Source organism: Artemia sp. Qi Xiang Cuo, chromosome 2 (genome assembly GCF_049724085.1).
Source record: "Artemia sp. Qi Xiang Cuo chromosome 2, ASM4972408v1, whole genome shotgun sequence".
NCBI classification, from domain to species: Eukaryota; Metazoa; Arthropoda; class Branchiopoda; order Anostraca; family Artemiidae; genus Artemia; species Artemia sp. Qi Xiang Cuo.
In genome coordinates, this window is record NC_142795.1 from 42,254,587 (window position 1) to 42,276,170 (window position 21,584).

At 35.1% G+C, this 21,584-nt stretch overlaps 1 protein-coding gene across 1 annotated transcript in view; it reads right to left on the bottom strand.

The window, feature by feature from the left end:
• The window catches only part of LOC148955249 (DNA topoisomerase 3-beta-1-like), a 39,251-nt gene extending 19,674 nt beyond the window's left edge, over positions 1-19,577 (bottom strand). Inside the window, exons 1-4 of the mRNA XM_089108123.1 lie at positions 19,354-19,577; positions 17,315-17,519; positions 5,269-5,451; positions 2,095-2,304 (exon numbers count right to left, since the gene is read on the bottom strand). Of these exons, the coding sequence (XP_088964249.1) occupies positions 2,095-2,304; positions 5,269-5,451; positions 17,315-17,519; positions 19,354-19,487 (732 nt within the window). The 5' untranslated portion in view covers positions 19,488-19,577. The remainder of the gene's footprint in view (positions 1-2,094; positions 2,305-5,268; positions 5,452-17,314; positions 17,520-19,353) is intronic.
• Positions 19,578-21,584: the final 2,007 nt, after the last annotated feature.

Consider the following 21,584-nt stretch of genomic DNA (forward strand, 5'->3'; position numbering starts at 1 on the left):
TTTTTCATTTTTTGCCAGAAGAAAGATCACGGATGCGTGTTTATTTGTTTTTTTTTGTTTTTTTTTTCTTTCTTTTTCTTTTTCCCAGGGGTAGTCGTATTGACCCAGTGGTCCTAGAATATCGTGAGAGGGCTCATTCGAACGGAAATTAAAAGTTCTAGTGCCCTTTTTAAGTGACCAAAAAAAAATGGAGGGCAACTTAGCTTCCTCCCACGCTCATTTTTTTCCCAAAGTCACCCGATCGAAATTTTGAGATAGCCATTTTGTTCAGCATAGTCGAAAATCTAATTAATATATCTTTGAGGATGACTCAATCCCCCACTGGTCCCGGGGGAAGGGCTGCAAGTTATAAACTTTGCCCATTGTTTACATATAGTGTTGGTTAATGGCAAGTATACAGGTGTTTTCAGGAGGATTTTTTTTCTAGTAGGGGGTCGGGTTTAGAGTAGGGGATACGTTGGAGGATCTTTCCATGGAGGATATTTGCTCGGGGGAAGGGACATTTCTATGAAGGGGGGGCCAGATTTCCCAGCATTATTTAAAAACGATCAGAAATTAAATAAAAAAAAAAAGTTTTTTTCAACTGAAAGTAAGAAGCAACATTAAAACTTAAAACGAACAAATTATTACGTATGAGTTCGCCCTCTAGTCAATACCTCGTTCTTTACGCTAGTTTTTTTAGTACTTTCAAAAGAGCCATCTATTCTAATTAACCGGCCTTTGTGATTCAGGGGTTTGTGATTCGGACAAAATTCGAACTTTAGCGTAAAGAGCGAGGTATTGACTAGGGAGCGAACTCCCTAATATACGTAATAAAAACATTCGAATATAGAAGTTCGTTACGTAAGCTAATTCGTAAGTTACGTCAGAACAAAATTTCGAGAAAGCCAATTAGCCAAAAAAAAGCAAAATTAATATGCGAATTTTGTTTTAATTATTCATGTACAGTGAGCCAAAATCAAAGCTGCATTAATTCAAAAATGTTCAGATATTAACTAAAAAAAAAAACAAGTTTTCTTAACTGAAAGTAAGGAGCGACATTAAAACTTAAAACGAACAGAAATTATTCCGTATATGAAAGGGGCTTTCCCCTCCTCAACACCTCGCTCTTTTATTGCTAAAGTTTTTATTGTTTTAAAAAATAAAGTTGTGAGACAGAGTCAAACTTTAGCGTAAAGAGCGAGGTTTTGAGGAGGGGAAAGCCCCTTTCATATACGGAATAATTTCTGTTCGTTATAAGTTTTAATGTCGCTCCTTACTTTCAGTTAAAAAAAACTTGTTTTTTTTAGTTAATTGACTTAGACTTGACTTAGAACAATTGACCTACCATCGTTGTCCGAAAGAAGAGATAAATTGATAATGAATTTTGGTATATTCCTATTAAACAACAAACACCATAGATTCATACTACCCCCTGATGCCCCTATCAATATGAAGACACGGACCCAACTTAAACTGTTACCACCAATGAGTCACACTAGAAGGCATGAAGATTCTTTCGTACCGTTTTTTTTTTTTAAAAAATTGTATAAAAATAGTTGTTATTTTTGCACTTGTTTTTCTTTTTTTTTTTTTGAGTTTGTAAAAATATGTTTAATATAGCTAATGCAAAGAAAAATATTTATTAATAAAACGGTGCACACCTACCTACATTAATGAAATTTATTACACTTTATTAGATTTATGTCCCCATTTTTGCAAATGCAATTTATGAAAAGAATTACTTTCAAACTCTAAAAGAGTAACAGCAAAATCAGCAACCTTCTCCCTTTTACGTGAAAAATTACTTCAACTACTTTCATATTCGAAACAGACAACTGGTCATTTATGATTATTTCTCTCCCCCCCCCCCTCCAAAAAAAAATGAATTGGGTCGTCAAATTTTGTCTCCGAACAATAAAAAATATTACCTTTTCATCTGATGAGTGCTATATTTCTTCCATTTACAACCACTGAAAGTTCAAATAAACCTTAAACTTTTTTCCTGTTAATAGTTCGCTTTCAATTAATGGGAGCAACATAATGTTTGAAGTAAATCACTTACAATAATAAAAAAATCAATGCTGGAGAGTTGAGGCATTCTGAATTACTCACCTTTTGATAGCCGTGTACTAGAGCGATTCCTAGTGGAGTTGGAACCATTCTTCTTCCACTTCCAACAGTTACATAATTTCGCTGCTCCAAGTTGTTTATATGGACGGGTATAGAGGCATCTGTTCCAATACCATGATGCTCCATCAAAGTTATAACCTCAGATTCGGTTAAATAGACAGGAGCACAAGTTTGGCGTTTCAGAAGCTTCAGCTAAAAGATTAGAGATTTTATAACCACTAAATAAACAAACAAGTTTTTAAAATGAAAGTAGAGTAACATTAAAACTGTATATGAGCCTCCCCCCATCTTCCAAATCTGTACGATAAAATTTTCTGAAAGTTTTTCTGACTACTGTAAATATCGCCAGTTTGATAGTGTTTTACTTACAGATTACATTTAGGAACCTTTGAAATCAAAAAGTTATGGCTTAAAGTCAGGGCATTTGCACTTGAGGGGACAAAAGTCTAAATTTAACGTAAAAAGCGGGAAGTTAGGGTGAATAGGAGAGGGGGGGCGAGCCTTCCTTACATACAGGATCATTCCTTAGTTTTACCACTTTTGTATTTTATTCTAGGATTTTTTATTCTAAATTTAGTTTGAGCTTAGTTTTACTGCCGATCTTTACTTGCATTTGAAAAAACAAATAATTCATTTTAACCAGTTTTTAATGCCACAATCAAGGTTAAACTGAACATGAAGAGGTTTATCGACCACTAATCTACAGAAAAAACTTTAATTTTTACATAGCAATGCTTCGAGAAAAGAGGATCATGAAGGCGTGCGTGCCTAAAAAAAAATAAAAAATAAGAATGTAACATAATTTTCTTCAATAAATAGGAATAAAATACCCCCGTTCTTTATGGTCCTGCTGTCAATTATAATCTTTTGGTATTTCAAAGCTAACTTTTCCAGAAAACACAATCGTTGTTTCCGTAAAATGAACTTTTGAGGGATTATAATTATACTCAAATCTACCCCCCCCCCCACCAAACTAAAAAATCCGCCGGCTTCCACCCTAATAGCTTTTGCGCAACTAGTCAATATTATACACATGTTAGGCTAATTGAATAAGCGGTCTAATATTAGTGGTTCATTTCTAGTGGACTGTCAGTATTTTCAGGGGCAGATGATAAGAGCACTTTCAGGGATGTGCAAATATGACCTCTGGAATTGAGATCATTTCAATGGTTCTCAGCCAATTGGAAATATCAAAATTTTTTACTTGATAACATTTCGGACATGTTTAGGCTGAGATTATTATTCTTCTATTTTATGAACAAGTGCCAGAGATAGGTATTTGGCCATGACTTTATCGCTTTTGCTGCTTAAAAAGGGCACTAGGTCGTTAAAACTTTTGCTTGAATAAGCCACCTTTGGACAATCCACGACCGCTGGCTCGATAAAATCACCCTTAAGAAAAAACATGTATGTTTGACCGTTCTTCCAAGAAAAACAGATTTTCAGGTTTCTATAGATAATAGATTTAAGGTTCTCAGCCATGTGGAGTTTGATTGTTACATTGTCACCAAGATAACTCCTTAAACCCCCTTTTCTATGATTATACAAAGTGTATCGTGTTAACAATTTTCAATAAGTCGGTCTTTACTAAAGATTGACACCAAAAACTTTTGGATCCAGGAATCTCCTATACAGGAAGGAGGCATATTCCCTCACGTTAAGAGCGTGAATCTTCCTCTTCCATGTTTATCTGAACGATCTCTGGCAAACTTTCTCACAGTGATAGCTTTTGATGAGTAACTTTAAACTTAATGAAATTTATATATTTGGAATCAGCATAAAAGCCAACTGTTCTTATGTTTTAATTGTTATCAAAATTCCTTTTTTAGAGTTTCTGTTACCATTAGCCCGAGTTTTTCTTTACTTACAGGTCATTACCACCAATTATTTGACGGTGCTATTGCGCTTTCTAGGATACTTTCATTTTAGTTACTATATAAAAGCAAAAAACTTAATTTAGATAGACAAAACATTGTTTGCCACTCATGCACTTATTTCGTAGTGACTTAATTATGCTATACATAATCCAAGCATAATAATATTTAACACTATTTCTACTATAATTCGTGCGTATATAATTCGTTGTCTATAAATTCCTGTGTAACACATAAAGTAACATCAAGGCCTAGAGTGACATTCAATTTTAGTTTCGTTACGAAAACTTTCGGAGGGCCCGAATGCGCGGGCCGAAGTCAAGGGTGACAGGAGGAATGTAATTAAAAAACTGGCGGATCTGTACACTGCAGTGAATGAATAACGAAATATGTTTCGCAGTATGTGACATTTACATAACTTTATCGGGAGGTTGAAACAATGTTTTTAAACCACTGGTGGAAAGAGCTTTCTGTTCGAGACTTTAAATGATAAGAATCTGTAAAATTATAGAGTGCAGCTGAATATTATTATTTAGTCTCAGTACATAGTAGGCAAACCAATATAATGATAGACAGTCTGATTTGAGGTACAAGAGCCGAAATATTTTTGGTTGTAATCAGGCCGGTCTCTCGAATCTCTTATGAGGTAAAGTTACATATGCAAATAAAATCATACGATTAAAATCCATAGCTGGAAATTCTGACTAACATATTTTTGAAAATAAGTGTAAGATGCACCCATTTGTTTTGAGTACGGCAATATGGTGCACAGCCACAACGCTTTTCCCCTTACAGCCAAATTTACATAACTTTATCGGGAGGTTGAAACAATGTTTTTAAACCACTGGTGGAAAGAGCTTTCTGTTCGAGACTTTAAATGATAAGAATCTGTAAAATTATAGAGTGCAGCTGAATATTATTATTTAGTCTCAGTACATAGTAGGCAAACCAATATAATGATAGACAGTCTGATTTGAGGTACAAGAGCCGAAATATTTTTGGTTGTAATCAGGCCGGTCTCTCGAATCTCTTATGAGGTAAAGTTACATATGCAAATAAAATCATACGATTAAAATCCATAGCTGGAAATTCTGACTAACATATTTTTGAAAATAAGTGTAAGATGCACCCATTTGTTTTGAGTACGGCAATATGGTGCACAGCCACAACGCTTTTCCCCTTACAGCCAAACCACAGCAGTGAGATTCCCAAATTCCATCCAAAAACAGGAATACACTATTTTTACAGTTTTATGATTTGCCCAATTGAAAGGGAAACAAACCTCTTTAATGTCATAGGTTGTTCCAACAGTAAACATGGGAACCAACTCTTCGTCTTTGGGCATTTGCCAAGTCATAACAGCTGTATAGCCGGGATCCACCAAAGTTTTGCCTGAACATGAAAATCTCTCAGATCCAATTGCAAAACCAATATTCGTAGTCATCATCTTACAATTGTACGATAGCTGCAAAAAATAAAATAAATAAGATCAGTTTAGTGTTTTCACTCTCTCAGTTTTGACTCACTGATTTTTATTATTTTTTTTATTGTTGTGAAGATAAAATATCGGGTCGGACGACAACCCATGGGTAAGTGATTTTCCTTGTTATTCAAGCGAGAGGATTGAAGTTTCATGGGAGCCAGCGTCTCCCCCCCGAATATTCCTTATACGCTAAACTGAGAAGTCAAAGAGAAAGTACAAAATAGGTGCCTCAGAATGTCGATCATAGATCGATGTCTTAAAGGGCAACAAAAGGTTATCAAATATATCAAAAACCAAATATATCAAATATATAAAAAAAATTATATCAAAAACAGTTTTAGGACAAAGCCTGGCTGGTCTCAAATCATATTTGACTTACAAAAAAGGAGTAAAACTATCAATTTCTGATTGAATGATCATCACCAAAAGTTTCTACGACCCTGAGGTGGAGGTAAGGATGACGAAGGGGTAGCCCCTTCCTATACGGAACAAATTCTGCTCGTTTCGGGGTTTAAAGTTACTCTTTACTTTCTTAATAGCAGCATAGACCAGAAATATTCCAGAGGTCAAGAGGGATAAAATATCAATTTATACCTCCCCCTCCCGCCCCTTCCTTAGGACTAATTCTGTATTTACCAAATGCTCAATGAGGGTTAGGATGTTCTGGCATTATGATGCATCCTTTGAGGCATCTGCCCCCACCTAACAACAAACCAATCAGAGAACCATAATGTAGACATTTAAAGCTCTCATCTGAAGTGTTTGGAATTGTGTATTTTTTGCCAAAGATTGATCAGGGATAACAACAACAGCAAGTAAAACAACAAGGAATTTACTCAAGACAGTGAAATTTGTTCCGAGAAAATATTTCGGCTCTATATTCAAGAGCCGTCCACAGCAAATTACGTACATAAATTAAATAAAAGTTTAATAAATATACTGTTATCAATAGTTAAACAATATTTATACTGTTGAATATAAATTTAAAAATAAAATGAGATCTTTAAAAAAGAAATTGAAAATTAAAACAGTCTCAAGTTTGTTGTTTTTATGATGGAAACGCACTGTGGCCTTCGTCGTTATTTAAAGATCATGGACGTGCGTTGTTCGTTGTTTTTTTTTCTTCTAGGGATAATCGTATCAAATCGAGGGACCTAGAAGAACGGGAGAGGGCTCATTCGAGCAGACATTAAAAGTTAAGGTGCCCTTTTAAGTGACCAAATAGTATGGAGGGGAACTAGCCCCTTCTCATTTTTTCGTCAAATACATCCGAATGAAATTCTGGGATAGGCATTTGGTAATTGGCTTTCAATCATAATTGAAAGGTCCAATAAATATGCCTCTGAAGATGACAAGACATTTCCCCCCTCATAGTCTTTAGGGAAAGGGCTGTAAGTGTGCAATTTGCCCATTGTGTACTGATAGTATTTGCTATTGGGAGACGTACGCCTTTCGATGCACAATTTTACATATGGAGAGAATTTTACGATGGAAGTGCACGTGGGGAATGTTCAGCAGTGATCAAATTGTCTGGCAAGATTTTTTCGTGGAAAAAAGTGGGTAATGTCCACAAGGTTGCTGCAGGATGACACCTCCCTTTTTATTGCACAAAAATGTTTCTGGCATTTATATTTATACTTTATTTAACAGAAGGGATTTACTTCATAATACAGTGATTTATTATTAAGGAAGAAAGATAGGTCTCTTTTTTGGGGGGGAGGGGGGCGAGGGTTAAGATGCCAAAAGGAGCACGCTTCAATGGCCTAATCTTCTAAGACTCATTGAGCCTTCAGACGAAAATTAAATGAGCTTTTGGGACTTATTGTATAATCCTTCTTGGTTCATCCAAGAATTACTGTATAATCCGGTCTCCTAGTAGTAACCAAGTTGATTCAGCTTATGCAGGGTTGCCACCTGGTGAAAAAAAATCACTAGATTCTTGAAAAAATCACTAAATTAGCACATAAATCACTAGATTGTTGAATAGAACTCTTAGAATTATAATACTCCTTATCATTGTAATTAATAATAGTTTTGTTTCTTTACAATGTTCTACACAGGCGCACCTACAGGAAGGAAGTAAAATTACCCCCCCCTTAGATGTGGAAAAATACCTTTAGATTGAAGTTTTGTTTTTTCTCAAGCGAAAATTACCCTTGAAATATTGAAAATACTTTTTTGCATCTTTATGCAGAGAATATAACAAAATCCTTGCTTCCTCCCTGTATTTTCCGCAACTGCCACCATTGGTTTATACCCCGACCACTGAAAATTGGTTATGGGTGAAAACTGGTAATCGAAATATTTGCTTTTTCTTTTTAATTGTTTTTTTCCTTGTCGATTTGAAACCTCAGTTTTTTTCCCAAAAAGTATAGAAACTATTTTCTTTTTACTATAGTTGAGCTGGTATATACTGGGACACCAGCGACAATTTTGAAAAAGGCCTTTTTATATTTTCATAGAAAAATTTGTCCCACCCTGCACAAATTTGGATAAGCATCGGTCTTATTTCTTTTTTAGTAAAAAAAAGGTGTTTTTTAATTACACAGAACACACCCAAGAAGGAAAGTTTTTTAATCCTAATGAAATATGACGAAAAAACAATACTTCAGTTTATATTTAATAATGTAATTATATTATATCATAATAATATAATTTGGGCTATGTATTTGCACAGTAGAGAGGATAGGGGGTAAAGTAACCTAACCTAACTTAATCTAACCTTATCCCCACCCCCTAATTTGCAAATATATAGCCCAGTTATACAAGTCCAATGCATTCTGTCACCTGTTATTTGTCTTTGTGGCTATGAAACTGGTTTTCATAGATCGCACATTATCCTTATTATCCGTAGTATACTTTCATCCCCAGACCTATCCTCAGGGCCTGCGTGGGTCATGTCAAATCTAGAGGTATAGTTTTGGAACCTTTCAACTATACTAAACCAAATGGATATCTCAAATTTTCGATCGAACAATTTTGGGGAAAAGGGGAGGTGGGAGGGGGGCTAGTAGACGTCTGATCTTTTTGGTCAAATAAAAGGGACACTAGAAATTTTAATTTCCGTTCAAATGAGCCCTCTCCCGATGTTCTTGGACCGTTGGTTCGATACAATCACCCCTGAAAAAAAAAGCAAATTAACACGCATCCGTGATTTTTCTTCTGGCAAATAACACAAAATTCAACGCTTTTGCAGATAGGGGCTTGAAACATCTACAGTAGGGTTCTCTGATACGCCGAGTCTGGTGGTTTGATTTTAATAATAATTCTTTGACTTTTAGTGGGTGTTTCCTCACTCTTTCAGGCAAATTTTCGGAGTTTCTTAGCCTTTTATGGGTAAAACTCAGCTTAATGAATCTTATATATTTGGAATCAACATAATAAGCCGATAATATATCGATTAATATCAAAATTCCGTTTCAAGAGTTTCGGTTACTACTACCGCTCCATTCTTACAGTTCGTTACCACAAACTGTTTGACCTGTTTGAACATAAATCCAAAAACTTACAGAATATGACATTAATTGCGCTTATTAGGTGTTTCAATTACACATAGGGGAATTTGGAGAATCATTGGAATTTCGATTATATTTAGAAGTAAATATCAAAGCCATTAGACAATTCTCAGAGTAGATACCCTCCCCCTTACTCCCAACTGACTTCAATCATCAAACTACATTTGATTTAATCTATCTTTACACATCCTATTACAAATCCTATTATAAAAAGCACAAAGTCCTATTTTCTTTTTCAAAGATTTCTTTTTGCATTTAGAAAATTATATTTAATCTATACATACCTTCTTATTTTTCAATGACTCCATTCCTTTTCTATCTGCAGATGCAGAGGGTGTATTCATATACACCTTTCGCTGCACTTTCAAACGTTTTAACAGAAGAAAATCTAATTTTTAAAAGATAGATGATAGAGACAAAAAACATAAATACGAAGATTTATGTATGATCGGAGCAAATTTTGTGAAATAGGAAGTATAGAACACTTTTGCAGTTTTGCGATTACCTAGATTCACCTATCATGTTGATAATAACACTCTGAAGTCTATATCTGATATAGACATATGGTGGTAAATCGGAAGTTTCGAAGGCGGTATATTTGCAATAATGCTAATTTGGAACATATTAGGAACTGTAGTGAATCACTATCTTGCTTCTTTTTTTTCAACTAGCTTCTTGAATAATTTATTCGATTGAGACATGAATCTACGCGCTATATTTTGAAAAAATCACAAGATTTAGGAAAAAATCATTAGTTTTAGAAAAAAAACTACTATAAATCACTAGCTAGAAGAAAATCACTAGGCAACATAAAAATCATAAGAAATAGTGATAAACCACTAGGGGTAGCAACCCTGAGCTTATGTTTGATGAAATTATGTACAGTGAGGTACAATTTCACATCAGCTATCATGAAGGAGTGTCGGTGGGTCGTTGCAGACCAAGCTGCTATCATTTGAAAATTCTGAGAACGCCAATCGATTAAAAAGTATGAAAAAATTACATATTTTGCTTCCAGCTGCAGAGGAAGTAATGCCACAGGATGGCGTGTTCGTCAGTGAAAAGTCACATGATCCATACAAGACAAATTGTTAATGTGGACATTTATATTAATGTTATGTTTAGCTCAGTTGATTCAACTGATTTTTCATGAAATTATGTTTGGTGATGTATAATTGCGCATCAGCTATTTAAAATTACCGTAAAATAATAACTCGTTAAGTAAAATTGATAAAATAAGATAAAATTGGTAAAATAAGGTAAAATTGGTGAAATAGGGTAAAATATGGTACTCCCCAGAAATAATAGGGTAAAATTGGTGTTTTAGAGTTGCCCCGTAGCTACAAGACCAGTTGAGCGTTTCTGTTTAAGCACTTTCAGATTTAATGAAACACTTTGAGGATTCTGATTTTCCTGGGTTTAAAAAAAGATATTGCCCCCTTCATCTAGCGTTTCATCAATCTAATTAATAGTCTAGTTTATCCCTTTATTAATCTTGTGCCTAGGGTAACACCTCAGCACTTGAACAGTTCCTGATTTCGGACATCCCTTAAAAATACTACTATTATTTGGGAGTAAAATCATATTAACAATTTTATTCTATATTTAAATCTAAGACATACTGCCCTAACAGCCTTGCATATTTAAATAGCTGCATTCAGCCACATTTCTCATCGCCGCATTCATTCTCACATTTCTCATCATATACATGTTATGTTACATTTATTTATAAAAGCACCGAGTAGAAGTAAAAAAGTAGTTGGTAACAAATTGATGACTTTCATTAGCTAGGCACTGGATCATAATCTAGCTCCTCTCCTTCAGACTCAGATTCTAAAGCAGATGACTCTACCTGTTCCCAAGCCACCCCTCCCCTCTCCCAACAAAAGTCCTGGATGCGGCCCTCAGGATTTTATACTAATTTCTACTTCCCCTTATATTACCCTTAGAAATAGTTCTGTATTTATCTGAAGGCTGTTTCAAATTAACTGCTGAAACACAAGGGCCGTTAAACTAGAATAAGAATTTCTTAAAGACACAGTAGTCAGTAACAACACATTCGGTAACAATTGGTTGAAAAGAAGGTCAAATCTTAGAAAAGGACACTGGAACATTCGATTTCCAATTGACTGAGCCTCCTCCAAAATTTATTCAACCACACTTTCCACATGAAAAGCCTCATGGAAAAAATAAACGAAGAAATATTAATATTTTGAACCTTTATGGGTCTTTACTATAGGTAATCGAAATTTCAATTTCTCTTCTAATGAAGATCCGGAATTATCCAGAGGAAAATGGGGGGATTTCCATGGGGGAGGCGGAAATTCTCCATGGGGGGTATTTTCCGGAGAGGACGGTAATTGTCGGCTCCCGGGGAACAGCGGCATGAACACAAGATTTATCTGGGGTGTGAAAACGAAAATAAAAATGAGGATATTGATTCTGCTTTGTCCCTCCACATCGTTGAAAATCCAAATCATTTAATTCTCTGTGATGAGGCAACCTTAATATCTGAAGCAAATGGCTTCCCACATTTTTTTTTTTTTTTTGGAAGGCAATTCGAATTAAAAATCTGCGAATAGAGACTTTGTTTAAATAGAGACACTGGAGATATTCCTAGAAACCCAATTTACAATAACTTAAAATTAAAGGATTAGAATAACATTTTCCCTTCAGCTTGATTTGTTCGATTTACCCTTTCTTCTGCTCTGTTAAGAGTTAATCCACAAGGTTAGTTTTCCTTCTTTTTTTTAGCACTGAAGACGGCTGGGAGGAAGTCTCTGACAAAATATATGCTTCTGTCACTTTCACTTCTTTTCTGTCCACTGGCTGACATTACCCTTGTTTTTCTCGGCTATTTAATTGTATAATATTTCTTGTTCGTCATACGTCAATCGTGCGTGTAGCCCTTTCTGTCTTTAACAGTTCACAGAACTAATAATGTAATTTCAGCTACTATTTCCCCATTTTAAAATTGTAGTTACCTGTACTATAATATACTTTATCGTTCTGAAACATGAGACTGAAGTCAGATAAACGGCCTAAACTGGGTGATACAGCTAGACACAAAACAATATCATATCCAAGCTTGTTACTGCCAGCCTCTTCGCGCTCTTGTGCTGTGAAAATTGCGAGTCCTTCTAAAATATGTAAGATACCGGTAAAATACGTAGAATACCTGTAAAATAGGTAAAATACGTAAATTAAGTAAAATAGGTAAAATACCAATTTTACGTGGTCCGTAAAATTACGGTAAAATACCCAATTTTACCGTGACCAATTTTACCAGTTACACGACTAGCTAGGGGGCAGATGCCTAAAAGAGCACATTTCAATGTCCAAATTGTCTAACTCTCTGTGAGACTTCAAATAAATATAGGTAAGGGTCTAGGTGGGGGATAGGAGTTAATCAATCATCTCCCTTCATTTAGACTAAGTCTGGATAAGAATGCTACGGGGAAATGTCTCCCTTTTTACTACACAAAGAGTTTCTTGTGCATTTTAATGCCCAAATGTTCTAACTTCCATTGAACCTTCATATAAATACAGAATGAGTTTTGGGGAAAGAGGGAGGTGGATATTGATATATAATCCCTCTTGATTCCCGGGAATATTTTTGGTCTACACCTTTATTATTGGTAGGGGAAAAGAGCGTGGTAGGGATTGGTAGGGAGCAGCACTCATTCCTACATGGTAATTTTCCTCTTTTCCTATATAAAATGTTTAAATGCACTTAAACTTACGAATACAATACATTTCAATATCGGAGAACATTATTGTGGAAGTCGTCATGGCTTCAGCCATGTAGAAGACCAAATCACGCAGAACTTCCATCCACATGAACAATAATACACGTCTCCGTTCATCCAAATTTCTATAGTAAAATTATTATCAAGAACTTATTCAAAAAACTACTGTCATCGAAAATTTTGACTAATTAATTAAATTTTGTCTAAATTTTATTTACAATCCAATATTTAAATTCTCAAATAGAAAATTAAAAACCGGGAAGCTACCGACCAATTTAAAATTATTAGTAAACGCACTAAGAGCATTAAATCGTGCGTTTATTTGGGAAAAAACAATGTGGGGGTGGCTTGTTGCCCTCCAATCTTCAGAAGAGAGACCATAAAATAATTATCCTCCGGCAGATGAAAACAAGATTAACTTACTAAGAAGTGGATAGTATTTACCAGACGAAAAGGTTGACTCTGTCTACCGGAGAACAAAGATTCGAGCTTGAGGCGCCCAGAGAAGACGCTAAGCCTTAATTAGTTTTCCTTTTCAATTTTGCTAATTCAGACGGTTTTTGTAGCCACTGTACTTAAAATTTCAAGTTATGTAGATTTTTAAATCATAAAATTTTGAATGTCTAGTTGCTTTTGTACATAAACTGACAGGTAGGCTATTTTGTAATAACTTTTAAAGATCTCCTTACGATTTATTAACAGTCAACATTCACATATTCAGATCACTTCAATATTTCTCAGTGTCCACACACTACAGAAAAAACAAATTATCCCTTCCCCAAAACTCAAATCACATAACGGAACGAGGAGTAAGCATTTGAATCTGGTCGGACGAATTGAATCGAGACGTGACGGATCAAAAAAAAGTATACAATTGAAATTCTGTTTTCAAAAACCGTTAACTGGAGCCTATTAGCACTTCATTCTAGAAACTAAGAAAATCACATTTTAGCTTGGGTATTACTGAAATGCAATAGTAAATCTCTAAAGTTCTTCTTTTCCGCCAGAGCTACCAAGCGACTGGAATCATAGGTAGCGCAATAGCGCTGGATTGCGCTACCTAAGTAAAGAGCGATGTGGGCAAAATGTATTTTTTTTTCGAGGGGAGGGGAAGGGTTATGACCAGGCCCCATCGTATCGAAAGAGTTGTTGTAGAAACTTCGAAAGTGGCCCATTCGATTGGAAATTGAAAGTTATAGTGCCCTTCTTATGAGTCAAAAGTGACTGGAGGGAAACCAGCCCCATCCCACACCTATAATTTCCCCAAACATGTCCAATCAATTTCGAGAATGCCATTTTCTTCAGCATAGTTGAAAGGTCCAGTAATTACATCTTTGGGGATCACAACACCTCTCCCAGCCCCTCAGGGCAAGGGTTATAGGTTCAACTAGTTGCCCATTATTAACATATAAGGTTTTTATGGAAGAGGTGGTAATATAAACTTCGGATGGGGCTCATTCAACTGGAAATCAGAAGATCTAGTGCCCTTTTTAAGATTCAAAAGTGATCAGAGGGCAACTAGCACCCTCTCCCTCTTCTTTTCCCCAAATGTATCCAATAGAATCTTTATTCGGTATAGTAGAACGGTCCAGTAACTATGTCTCTAGGGATATTGGGTATGTCGACCCCCCCCCCGGTACAGTTATGCAATTTCCCAAATATGCTTTAAAACTAAATGTTGCTTTAAAACTAAATCAAAAGGCGCTGTGTGTATGCTGGCTGCCAATAAAACATCTAAATAACGACTTGGGATATTAAGCTGAAACTTTCAGGGCTACTACTATCACTACTTCTGTTGTTACAAATTAACTAAATCACAACAGCGGAAAAATATCTAGGTTGTAAAAAGACCTAGATGACATTTTTGGGAATGGTATTACATCTATTTTTGAGGTCAACTTGACGAGGTATAAAACCAAACTAAAAAATACTATTTGTTTCAGGATTAAAAATTATTGAAAAGGCTTCTCCAACATGCAGATAACAAGCCAAACTATGGATTCTCATAGAAAGAAAAAACAAGAAGATATAAAACATTATTTCCTTTTTCAATCAAAAAGACTATGTCAATAAAAAATAAACAGAAGTTAATTTTAAAAACTTGTTCCACAAAATCAGTTTTTCAAAGAAAAGTAAAGAGCTCCATTAAACCAAAAATCAGAAAATAAAGTCAAATAATTTTCCAAGCGAAAAATTACCACAAATCACCATCAATAAAAAAATAAAACCCAAAACAAACAGAAATTACAATATATAACTGAGTCAAACTCAAAACAAGCAGAAGTTAACATGAATAGGGCTGACAACCCCCATGCGTTCTGAAGACCAGAAAGTAATTTGCACTTTACTGAAAACAAAATACATCTTAAATTTTTTCACTTTTTTGACTTTAATAAATAAAAAACTATTAAAACTTTAAGGAATAAATATCAGAATATGTAGATTAAACTGTCAATCCACGTTCATTTTTTTTTTTTTTTTTTTTTTTTTTTTTAAAGTGCAAATTATTTTCTGGTCTTGAGATGGCATGGGGGTCGTCATGTTAATTTCTGCTGGTTTTAAGTGTCACTCTGTTATTTATTGTAATTTCTGTTGGTTTTGGGTTTCCTTGTTTGAGAGTCCAGGGCTTGATGAAGGGGATGTTCATCAGACCAAAAGGCCACATACAATTACTGCTACTATTAGAGGAGTTGCTACTGTTAGTAGCCTACTACTACAACTAGTAGTAATAATCTTACTACTTTTACTGTCACTATTGCTACAACTAATGCTAAGGGTATGAAGAAGAAAATTTCAGGGAATATTTAGGGAGAAGTTGAAATTAATCAATGGAACGACGGAACGTATAATTTTAGGGCCTGTGAAGAATAAACAGGAAGAAGGAATCGAATTCACACCATAATGTTTTAATCAGTAGAAGCTGCTAATTTACCACCCTTTGACTTGAAACTAAAGAATAACAAGTTAATTATGCTAGTGCGTAATCTAGATATTTCAGAGGGTTTGCGCCATGGAACATGCCTGATTCATAATGAATTATATTACAAGGCAAAAGATAAACACAATTTTGTTCAATTCACTTTTCTTATAGAAGATGAAAGCAGCTGTGAACTTTAGTATGAATAGTGCCAATATTAATTTGTGCATTCAGAGCCTCAGCTGCAGCAGTGCACATCCATCAGCCTTTAAGTTTCCAACCTCCTTCAAATATGACTAAGATTTTACTTTACAGGAGTAACAAAATGTCCACTAAAGTGGTATTACAGCCTCAGAGTAATCGTTCATAGTAGCTGAGACTCATTACAGATGGTGGAGGGTAAAGCAATTGGGTCGACTGTAGCTTCACCGCTGTTAACAGCAGTTGATGGTCTAAACACTCATTGACAGGCCTGAAAGCCAAACGACAGAATTTCGGCTCAAAATCTGACAAGTTTGAGAGAATTTTTGGTAACCCTGTTATTGGTTGGTTCAGTGTGGAGTCAGGAGCTAAGTAGGGATGCAGTTTATATGATATCCATTATCTGATGGATAATATCCTAATGAACAGAACAAAGCTTGTTGGAGAACACGGTGTTAAATAGTATCGGAATAGAGCTAATATTTTAGGTGTTTTGTCATCCAAGGTATCTATAGCGACACCCTTTGAAACTAGTAGCCTGTGATTGTCCTAAGGCATATTTTTGCAGCACAAGGTAAGGTTGTTTCCTCTTTACTATCTTTCACATTTTAAATATAAAAAAAAACAACAGAGAAAACAGAAAATAACACCGTTTTCTCATCCCTACCTTTTGCATTTGGGTTGGCTTCATTTTCTAGAAGAAATTCAGTGGCACCTATTAGAGCTTCAGTCACAGACCAATGTAAAGGCGTCTCATTGCAAGAATATGCAGTGGCACAGCATGAACTTATCATTACTGAAGTAATTGATCTATTGAGTAAGTGTTTTAACTCCACTCAATTCTAGATATTAATACCTTCATTTGACATTCATTCAGTTTAATTAAATTGAAGGGAAGATGTCAAACTAATGAAATCAGTTTAAATATTTTGGGGCTTTTACACTTAATTTTTATAGTAATTTTGCTGTTTTGTCCGAAAACATTATATGGTTATAGCCAGCTTAATATAGCATAAAATGAGGTTATTCTGAAAAAAGTGACTTCACCCTTAAGTGACGTCATTTTAGAAACGGTATTTACATAAATGGCATTGGATAAGCATTTTCATATGGTTTTTCAAGCAAAAGATGAGCCGATTAAAGATTTAACCTGAAAAGGTCAAGAAAAATTATTCCTAACATTCAGCTATTTCAAGCACGCAGAATTTTGTAACCTCTCTTCAGATAGAAAGAACCAATTTAGGAGCGAATTCCACATTTGCTTCTAAATGTGTGTACACAGCTTCATAACACTCGTATATACATATTGCTCCAAATCACTTCAAACAAAATAAACCAATATCCTCGTCCTATGGAGTTTGTGAACGAGTTGTGGGATACAGCCCAATTACTCTAAGAAGTTCAGCGGTTTCAGGTTACATATTTAGAGACATTTCATATGAAAACAAATACTTTGAACCTACCGAACCGATAAAATGACGAACAATGTAATCATATATATTCCATGAATCAGAGTCAAGCAACTCCTTGGAAGCAAGTTTCATTGGAGTTATTGGAGGATGGTCACCAGCATCTTGCCCCTTCCTGGGTGGACATAAGCCTGCAGATAGTAAAGCTGTGACTTCGACACCCCAATGGCTGGAACTTTCTTGTTTCTTCAAAACTTCACTAAGTACAAGAAAAATTAATAAAAACATGCGTAAATCGGCTAAAGTTAAACAAAAAAGAAAATTTATGTTATGAAAAAATTGTTAAAAATATAGAGTGCATGTAGAATAACGAAAAAATATATGAGTAATGAGGTTATAAATTTTTAAAACCAATTTTTACGTTATAAAGTCATCATAATTTTTCTTAAATAGTTTTGTTCACATAAAAAAAAAAAATAATAATAATAATAAAAAAAAAAAAAAAAAAAAAGTTTAGTCAAGAGTCTTATTCCACGGTTCAACGTGGCAGCATTGACGCAAATGTGGCACTGCCTTAAAAACCTCATCAATTTGGAACAACCAAAATAAAAATCTCATAAAATTCGTAGAACTTAAATAAGTCCAGGGGGCAAATAAAAAATTGAAGTTTTTTTTTTATGTCCTTGGTACTTTGATATTTTTAATTCCTAATCCATGGCTAACGTTTAACCGGAAGAGGTGAGGCAAGTCTATATGTGGTTTGTTTTAAGGGAGGGAGTACGACGGGAGCTTCAACCTCCTAAAGTATGAGCCCCTTGACTTAGGACGTCTATATTTCAATATTAGTCACAGTTGTATAGTCAGCTAGTTCGGATATGTCATCAGCAAGTCAAAATAGGCACAACAAGTAGATACGTGTGAAGGGGACGGGTGTGTTGGAAGAGGAAAGGGAATATCCCTACTATGAGCCTTCTTATTATGCAGTCGAAAATTCTCGCATAACTCTAATTATGAAGCTTTTTGTATGGGGCTATTTGCATGATTCTGGATCTGTGCGCCTAGGGTTGCAAGTATCATGTCACTCCTAGGAATCAAATTTTTCGGACCTCTTGGCCGTTCTGATTATACTGGCTATCATGAAAGTTGGACCCACTACCATACAAGAATGAGGACCCTTGGGGCATACGGGTAACTGAAAGGGTGGCAAATTATCGCCCGACCGGTATCGGCCCTCTAAAAGGTGCGCTAGAATTCCTAATTTACCATTGAATAAGATTATGATTGTACGACAATCTTATTTTATATAATGGTAATGTCGGTAACTCCCAGCTTGTCATACCTGAAAACAATCATTTGATGTTACAGATGCTTGAAATCTGAAGCGAAAATTTCTTCATTGCCCAATCAGAACTGATCTTATTTGAGCTTTTGAGAGAATTAAAATTGCGTACTAAAATTTACCGATTTCATGGCCGGTGAAGGACTACTGAGAGCCTTGTAAAATCGCGTCTTATTTTCTGCAGGGTGATTAAGGACTTTTCTGCTCCTAATCGTGTTCTGTTGTATCAATTTTGTGTTTTCAGTAAAGCACTAGATTTTCAGAATTCTATTAAACTTAGGAAAATATTATGAGTCAGTTTATTTGAAAGAAATGAAGAAATATGCTGTCTGTTTATTTATTTAAAAATAAATGTTGGATAACACTGCGAAGCAGTATTTTTTGTCCATTTTAAGTTTCCTCTTCGCTCTTTATTTCCATCAGAAAACTGTGGTTTTTGTTAATTATCATTATCAGGAAGCAAAAGAAGTGGAAGATCGCTTCGACATATGATTTTTAAATAATCATTAGTAGCACTTGAGAGTAGCACACCTAGATCGTTTGGTAAAAAAAAAAGCTCGTACACAATTCATGAACTGCATTTTAAAAACAGCGTATATCTTTTTTAAATGATGTTGTTGGGAATATGACACCAGAGCTTGTTCTGATTAACCCTTCCCCTTGCCAAAAGGAGTACAAGGCAATTAGTATTGGCTTCATTACAATAGATTGTTACAGTCCATGTTATGGCAGACAATGAATAAGGTAGACTTACATTAAATCAAAATTATCTGGATACGAAGTTGTTTCTGTCCTTGGATATGATATATAGCCTTGAGAGTAGAGTTTTTCAGCTATTTGCATAGCATGGTGAGGTGACATTCCGAGACGACTACTTGCTACTTTCATAAGTTCGACGGTATTTAACGCTAGAGGTCGTTGTTTTACTTTTTCTTTCTTGGAACAGCTCACAACTCTATAACGTAAAAAAATTCAATAAAAATGCATCAGAATTCTAGTCTCTTAAGAATGGTATCATACAGAGACATAGAATATAATATGATATTTGTACAGTAATGTTGCAATTACAGAGTATTGTTCTAGATATTTCTTGTCATGCAGAAAGGGTTGACGTTGATGATTTCTGAGAAGCATTTCCCAATGTAGGTCGTCAAAAAGCACTAAAAGATGGCAGTAAACTTGGCATGGAAAAGGCAGTTAACGGCAGTTTTAAACCGTTTTTCTTGGGACTTTGTGTTTTGAGATGGAATTGTACATTTTTAAAATCAAATAACATGAAAGTCTTTAACTTGAAAAAGACAGCAAGTCAGACTATGTTCGACTAAAGCCAAAGCACTTGTTTTAGTTATAAAATAAATTCTACATTTCAAATTTGGGAAACTTAAAGTTAGCATTCATAACAGCCAAATGTTTCCAAGCCAAAGCGAGTTTCACAGCCAGCCAAACAACTTAAAGCAAACTTGTTAATGATTAGCAGGACTAAACTTTCATTATCTCTGCTCTGCCGACTAAAGGCAACCTACCCTTGAAAGAAATCAAGTCCCTTGTAAATACCTGACACAGGCAAAAATTTCGCTGACAAGTGAAAGAAATAACATTCGAACAAAAATTTTTAGCAGCCAAATCAAAATATTTCACTCACAAAAGACGATATTTACAAGTCACCGTCCGTTACAGCACTGTCAAATATTATTTTCTGTAATCTCTATTGCCACTAGAAATAAACAGCATGAAATTTACCCAAGGCAATTTTTAAAAGAGGGGCGAGCTAGCACACTTTTTTTAGTTGGGATATAGAAAGGAAAAATATTGACAGACATTAAATAATCATAAAGACAGGTCGAGTTTTGCACTTTTTGTGTATTTTTGGTGATGAAACTTTGTTGAGAAGCATAGTTAAATTAACATAAGGCATTCAATAGCCGATTTTTTCTTCTATTTTATTTCATCTTTACTTCAAATTTTACTTCCTCTATTTCTACTTCATCTATTTTAAACATTCTTATTGTATAAATTTCAATATCGCATAAAATGGCTACTTAGATAATTTTATTACTGATGACAGTTTTACTACTGATGACGGTCACTGCATATGTGAACGAAATATCTGGTATTTCTTGTGAATTTCTATCATTGTTTGTAAAACACTGTCTATAAAAAGTATTTTATCCCTATTTGAACTTTTATCATAGGCAGCGCAATCGCGCTGCCTAAGTAAAGAATGATGTTGGCAGAATGTATTATTATTATTTTTTTTTCATACCAGGGCACTTCGTATCGAAGGAGTTGTCGTAGAAACTTCGAAGGGCTCATTCGATTGGAAATTGGAGTGGCTAGTGCCCTTTTTAATACTGGAAAGTGATTGGAGGGCAACTAGCCTCCCCACGCCTATCATTCCCCCAAATACATCCAATCAACATTTTGAGATAGCCATTTTGTTCAGCATAGTTGATTTCCAGATAGAAAATATATTTTTGAGGAGGATACTCCCCCACAACCCTCAGGGCAAGGGTTTTAAGTTTTGCCCTGGGGGCACATAAGAACGATGTTGGCACAATGTATTATTTATTATTTTTTCTTTAGAGCAGGGCACTTCGTATCGAAGAAGTTATCGTAGAAACTTTGAAAAGGGCTCATTCAATTGGAAATTGGAGTGGCTTGTGCCCTTTTCAATAGTCAAAAGCGATTGGAAGGCAACTAACATCCCTTCCACGCCCACCATTTCCCGAAACACATCCAATCAAAATTTTGAGATAGCCATTTTGTTCAGCATAGTTGATTTCCAGATAGAAAGTATGTCTTTGAGGAGGACACTCCCCCCACAGCCTTCACAGCAAGGGTTGTAAGTTATACCCTGGGGGCATATAAGTTTTTATAGAAGGTGTTGTCGTAGAAACTTCAAAAAAGGCTCATTCAATTGGAAATTCAAAGGGCTAGTACCCTTTCTAATAGTTGAAAGAGATTGGAGGGCAACTAACCCCACTC